Raw genomic sequence first — 6,520 nt, forward strand, 5'->3', positions numbered from 1 at the left:
AAAAAGAAAAGAAGTCTTACACTACTCCCAGAAAGAATAGGCAGGTACTCTGACTTATGCCTGTAATCCAGCACTTTGGGAGGCCGAGGCAGGTGGAGCAATTGAGGCCAGGGGTTCAAGACCAGCTTGCCAACATGGTGAAACCCTATCACTACTAAAACTACAAAAACCAGCTCAGTGTGGTGGTACATGCCTGTAATCCCAGCTTCTCAGGTGGCTGAGGCAGGAGAATCACTTGAACCCAGGAGGTGGAGATTGCAGTGAGTCAAGATCATGCCACTGCACTCCAGCCTGGGCAACAGAGCAAGACCTTATCTCAAAAGAAATAAAAAGCATAAGAGAAAGAAGGTGACTCTGGCTGCCCTGAAATACCATAAGGTGGATGAGAATAGCAAAAGTAGTCATATTCATCAGGAGTGCCCTTCAGATGATTGTGGCGCTGGAGTGTTTATGGCCAGCCACTCAGGCAGACATTATTGTGCCAAATGTCTGACTTACTGTTTCAACAAACTAGATGACAAGTAAAAGAAATGAAGATAGGCTGAGCATGGTGGCTCACACTTGTAGTCCTGTTGCCAGGTTTTAGGGTGCAGGGGAGCGCTCAACTCTCCTGAAAGTTTTTCCAGGCTCTTGGTCTCTCACTCACCCAAGAATGGGAGAGGGGACCACGCCAGGCGTGGTACGCTTGCAAAGTAAATACCGGACCCCGAAAAGTTTTTGCAGAAAGTGATTTATTTAGGCAGAGAAAGAGAAAAAGGAGAGAGGAAAAGATAAAAGAGAAAAAGGCTTCCACGAAGAGTGTGTAAGGGGACCCAAGTATGGAATCCAAAGGGATGTAGAAGAAGGGGACTTTTAACCTGGGAGGCATTCGCTCCCTCTCCAAGTCCCCTGGCCAATGAAAGGAATTCCTTTAAACTTCTGCTGGAGTGATTTACTTTTGATTCTTTCCCGTGCCCACGAATATTAAAACAGAAACCGTTAAATCTGCTGGATGGAGAGGCATGGGAGGGGGACATGGCGCTGGGAAGTTCTTGCCCTTAGAACTATACCCTCTTGTGGACCCGAAAAGAGAACACATTCCCTCAATCCCAGCACTTTGGAAAGCTGAGGCGGGTGGATCACTTGAGGTTAGGAGTTCAAGACCAGCCTGCCAACATGGTGAAACCCTATCCTTTACTAAAAACACAAAAATTAGCTGGGCATTGTGGCAGTGCCTGAGTAGCTGGGCATTGTGGGGTACCCAAGTAGCTGGGCCTCAGGAGGCTGAGGCAGGAGAATCGCTTGAGCCAAGGAGGTGGTGGTTGTAGTGAGCTGAGATCATACCACTGCACCCCAGCCTGACTCTGTCTCAAAAAAAAAAAAAAAAAGAAGAAAGAAATGAAGACACTGGTTTACTTGGGAGCATAGTGACTGGAAGAGGGCTTCAGGGTTACTGGTAATGTTCTGTTCCTTTATCTGGATTCTGGCTACCCAAGTGTATTCAATTTGTGAAATTCATTGAGCCATACATTTTGATTCATGTACTTTTCTGTGTTATACCTCAATAAAAAGTTTATTACCAAGGAAGATGTACCAATGGCTAATAGGCATATAAAAATATGCTCAACATCCTTAGTCATTAGGGAAATTCAAATGAAAACTTCAATGAGATACCACTTCATGCTCACAAGGATGGTTATAATTTTTTTTTAAATGGAAAATAGCAAGAGTTGGCAATATGTATAGAAGCTAGAATCCTCATACATTGCTGATGGGAATGTAAAATAGTGCAGCTGCTGTGAAAAATAATTTGGCGGTTCCTCAAAAAGTTAAACATAGAATTACTATATGACCCAGCAATTCCACCCCTAGGTAGGTATCCCAAAGAACAAAAAACAGGTGTTCAAACAAATACTTGTACATGAAATGTTCACCAAAGCACTATTCACAATAACCAAAAGGTAGAAGCAACCCAAATGTCCATTAACTGAAGAATGGATAAACAAAATGTAGCATATCAATACAGTAAAGTATTATTCATCCATAAAAAACAATAAGGTACTGGCTGGGTGCAGTGGCTCAGGGCTGTAATCCCAGCACTTTGAGAGGCCAAGGCAGGCAGATCACCTAAGGTCAGGAATTCAAGACCATCCTGGCCAACATGGTGAAAACCCATCTCTATTGAAAATACAAAAATTAGCCAGGCATGATTACATGTGCCTGTACTTCCAACTACTCAGGAGGCTGAGGTAGGAGGATTGCTTGAACCCAGGAGGTCGAGGCTGCAGTGAGCTATGATCGTGCTGCTGCACTACAGCCTGGGAGATAGAGTAAGACCCTATCTAAAAAAGAAGAAGGAGAAGGAGCAAGGAAGAGGGAAGAAGGAGAAGAGCTGACGTGGCTTCATCTAAGGAGGTAGAGACACACATGGAGAAAAGTGGGCAGGTTCCAGATGTGTTGTGGAGTTGACAGGACTTGCTGGATTGAACACAGGATGGGAAAGGAAGAGATGAATTAAGAATGATGCCTAGATTTTTAGCTTTGAACAGCTAGGGAGATGATTTTCTGTTACCCCATGTTGGGCACCCTAAATCCTGGAACACAGGGGCTTCCTTCAAGGCTGAGGAGGAATCTTGGTATTTCTGAGTGAGAAACAGGGTCGGATTACCCTGTCTTTCCTTCTGGAAATAGCTCCCCACCCCAACCCCAGCCAGTTTCCACCTTCAGGTATTTTTTAATGATTTTTAATGGGAGACTCAAAGTTAATGCTGACCCCCATTTAGCACTCCCTTGTCCATTCTCAGCTCTCTGATTCTGATTCTGATACTAGCTCTGCCCATGGTGTGGCTCTGCCCAGGGCCTCCTTCCTCTGTACCTGTCAGGCTCGACAGGCTTGCCTTCAAACAACTATCCCCTTTTCCTCCCTGAAGGCTGAGCAGCCTCTCTACAAACCCCTATTTCTTGTTGGGCCTGGTCTGTTCTGTCCAGACTGTGGCAGCTGCAGGCTATCCAGTCCTGCTGGGCTTCTCTCCCTCCACACACACTAAAGGCCTTTTGTGCTACCCTAACACTTTCACAAAGGTTTATCAGGAATATCCCCCACCCAACCTCAGGACTTGGTATTCCCAGACAGCTTCTCTAATCTTACGTGAGCCTCACCTGGCATCTCCCTTTACAGGAGACCCCCTTCCCACAGAAAGCCGGCTAATGAACAGCTGTCTGCAGGCCAGGAGGAAGTGCCAGGCTGATCCCACTTGCAATGCTGCCTACCACCACCTGGATTCCTGTACCTCTAATGTAAGCACCCCACTGCCCTCAGAGGAGCCTTCAGTCCCAGAAGACTGCCTGGAGGCAGCACAGCAACTCAGGAACAGCTCTCTGATAGGCTGCATGTGCCACCGGCGCATGAAGAACCAGGTTGCCTGCTTGGACATCTATTGGACTGTTCACCGTGCCCGCAGCCTTGGTGAGGCCCCCATCATAGAGTGGACTGAGGTGGGGAAGGTGGCTCTTGGGGGTTGTTTTTTAAACCTGCAGGATATGGGCCACATGGTAGATACTGATGGGAGGATAATGAAGCTCTGCATTTGACATCAGGGAAGGTGGAGGGATAATGCCGGGACCCCCTTGAATCCCCATGACACTGCCCTCTCTTCTCCCTACTTCCCCCTTTCTTATCTGGCAACATGTCAGCTCCCACTTGGCAGCGCTGTAAACCAGACTGAGGCCCAACTTGGGGAGTTCCTGGAACAGAAGGTATAGACAGGAGATGGGAGAAAAGAGTCTTAACCCATAAATAGGCTCCAAATACCAAGTTCAGGGAGATGGAGAGGTAACATCTTGGTTCAGCCTTTAACAGAAAGAATACTCATTAACCAGCCAGGAGATGTAAGAGAGAGAGAAGGTGCAGAAAGAACCAAAGAGGAGCCGCCTGGCACTCTTTCCATAGGCCCCTCTCTTTATTAGTCAGCTTTTACTTGGCTATGTTGCCTTAACAAAACAGTTACTTGCAAAACAAAGGTTTAATTCTTGCTCATGTTCCTTTTTTTTTTTTTTTTTTGAGACAGAGTCTTACTCTGTTGCCCAGGCTGGAGTGCAGTGGCTTGATCTCGGCTGACTGCAACCTCTGCCTCCTGGATTCAAGCAATTCTCCTGCTTCAGCCTCCCGAGCAGGTGGGACTACAGGCACGCACCACCACGCATGGCTAATTTTTTTTATTTTTTAGTAGAGGGGGTTTCACCATTTTGGACAGGCTGGTCTCGAACTTCTGACCTCATGATCTGCCCACCTCGCCCTCCCTAAGTGTTGGGGTTACAGGCGTGAGCCACTGAGCCTGGCCCAATTCTTGCTTATGCTCTCTATTGGCTCTTTCATGCATCTTCTTCATTCTTTGTCTGGGATGTTCCCTTCTCATGGCAGAAGGAAATGAGCATTGGCAGAACCATGTGATGGTTTTAAAAGTTTCTGCTCAGATCTTATCTATACTATGTATGCTTACATTCCATTGAGAGAGCAAGTCACATGGCCAAGCCTGACATCGCTGGATTGGAAAAGTATACTTCTCCCACAGGGAGATACCAAAAATCAAATGGCAATAGGTGAGGATATACAATCTTTTTTTTTTTTTTTAAAGATGAGGTTTCACCATGTTGGTCAGGCTGGTCTTGAACTCCCGACCTCAGGTGATCTGCCCGCCTTGGCCTCCAAAGTGCTTGGATTACAGGCGTGAGCCACCACGCCCGGCTGAGGATATACAATCTTACAGGGAAGGCAAAGAATGATTGGAAACAACAATACAATCTACCATTGTCAAAGTATTCATTTCTCTCCCTTCTACAAGTAAAATACACCCACCTATTTTCCATGATGTCTTAAAAGTTCTGTTCAAACATGACATCAGGCTTCAAGTCTAGGATCTCATGATAGTTTGCAATTGGGCCTGGATGTGGTTCCTCTTGATGTAAAAACTTATGAGCTAAAAAGATAAATCATCTGCTTCCTATATGTACTCAGCATACAATAACGGGACAGGGTCAGGATAACCACAACAAACGTTCTCAGAAAGGGGAGGGATGGGCATCTAGGTGCAGTGGCACATACCTATAACTTCAGCACCCTGGGAGGCCAAGGCAGGAGTATCCCTAAAGCCCAGGAGTTCAAGACCAGCCTGGACAACACAGTGAGCCCCCATCGCTACAAAAAAATAAATGTATTAGTTAGATGTGGTGGTGCACACCCGTGATCCCAGCTACTCAGGAGGCTGAGGTTGGAGGATTGCTAGAGCCCAGGAGATTGAGGCTGCAGTGACCCATGATCACACCACTGTGCTCCAGCCTAGGTGACATAGTGAGACCGTGTCTCAAATAAATAAATGAATGAATGAATGGGAGAGATACAGCAAACATTGATCCATAGCAATTCTGAAATCCCACTAGACAAATGTTGTAAGGGCCCTCTTTCCTGGGAATAAGGATTGTTCTTTAATAAGGCCCTATTTTTGCTCTACGGGAGTAGTTGGTCTATCTACTGTTCTCCACAGCTCTTGGCCCAACCCCCTGGAAGATCCTTCCTCTTTCATTTTCCTTTTTGGCCACATTTGAAAAGGGCATCAGGGACTACAATCTCCCTGGGGGCTGAACCACATTCTCAGCCTGCTTCCTGCTCGAGAAATGTTGGGGCATTTTAAGTCTCAAATAGTCACAGTCTCTTTTAATCTATGCTGGTAGCTCTTTGTAGTACGACTCTCTGAAAACATAATTGCTGCTTATATCTTTGATTTCTATCATCTCATGTGCCTATGGCCTTTCCCACAATTCAAGACATGCCTCTTTTTCTACACCTAAATTAGAAGCACCTTGCCCTTATCAGGCTTCTGTGGAAGAGCCACTACTTTAGTCTTTTTTTCCCTGAGTACATTTGTCCAACTGGCAGGACTTATTGGGTACCATCTTAATCAACTGAGAGATCTCCACAAACAGTATGATAGCCACATACCTCATTTGGTCTTTTCCCCAAGGCTGAGTTGTAATCAACCTTATCACTCAAAACTTTTTTTTATGTTTTATCTTTTACCTTATGAATATGAGAAACAATTGCATTTCTTAATCCTGCAAGTCCTGAAATTTCTACATTATCTTTTCCTCCACACTTGGTAACTGGCCAATTCTTTTCTGAGCTTATCTCTTTCTTATAGTATCTTGCCAAATGCAGCCAATAGCAATCAAGACAAACCAGTAACCTTCTGCTTCTCAGCTTCCCCTAACAGTATAAGCTCATTCAGCATATAATCTTCTCAGTTATTGTAGGCAACAATTTTACCAAATGCTTTGCCACTGCATAATGAAGACTGCCATCTTTTAAGCCCCCTGTAACAGCTTCTTTATCACCCGCTGCCCAGAGCCAATGCCCATGATACACATTATATTATTTTATTACTGTAGCACTCCACTTCTAGGTACCAATTGCATTTTATTTTGACTTTTTTTTTTTTTTTTTTTTTTTTTTTTTTTTTTTTTTTTTTTTTTTTTTTTTTTTTTTTTT

General features: G+C 44.9%; 1 protein-coding gene across 1 annotated transcript in view; it reads left to right on the forward strand.

The window, feature by feature from the left end:
* Window positions 1-6,520, forward strand: part of GFRA3 (GDNF family receptor alpha 3) — a 23,835-nt gene that overhangs the window by 7,955 nt on the left and 9,360 nt on the right. Inside the window, exon 2 of the mRNA XM_017500940.2 lies at window positions 3,158-3,445. Coding sequence (XP_017356429.1) covers window positions 3,158-3,445 — 288 coding nt within the window. The remainder of the gene's footprint in view (window positions 1-3,157; window positions 3,446-6,520) is intronic.

This window comes from Cebus imitator, unplaced genomic scaffold (genome assembly GCF_001604975.1).
Source record: "Cebus imitator isolate Cc_AM_T3 unplaced genomic scaffold, Cebus_imitator-1.0 Scaffold274, whole genome shotgun sequence".
Lineage (NCBI taxonomy): Eukaryota > Metazoa > Chordata > Mammalia > Primates > Cebidae > Cebus > Cebus imitator.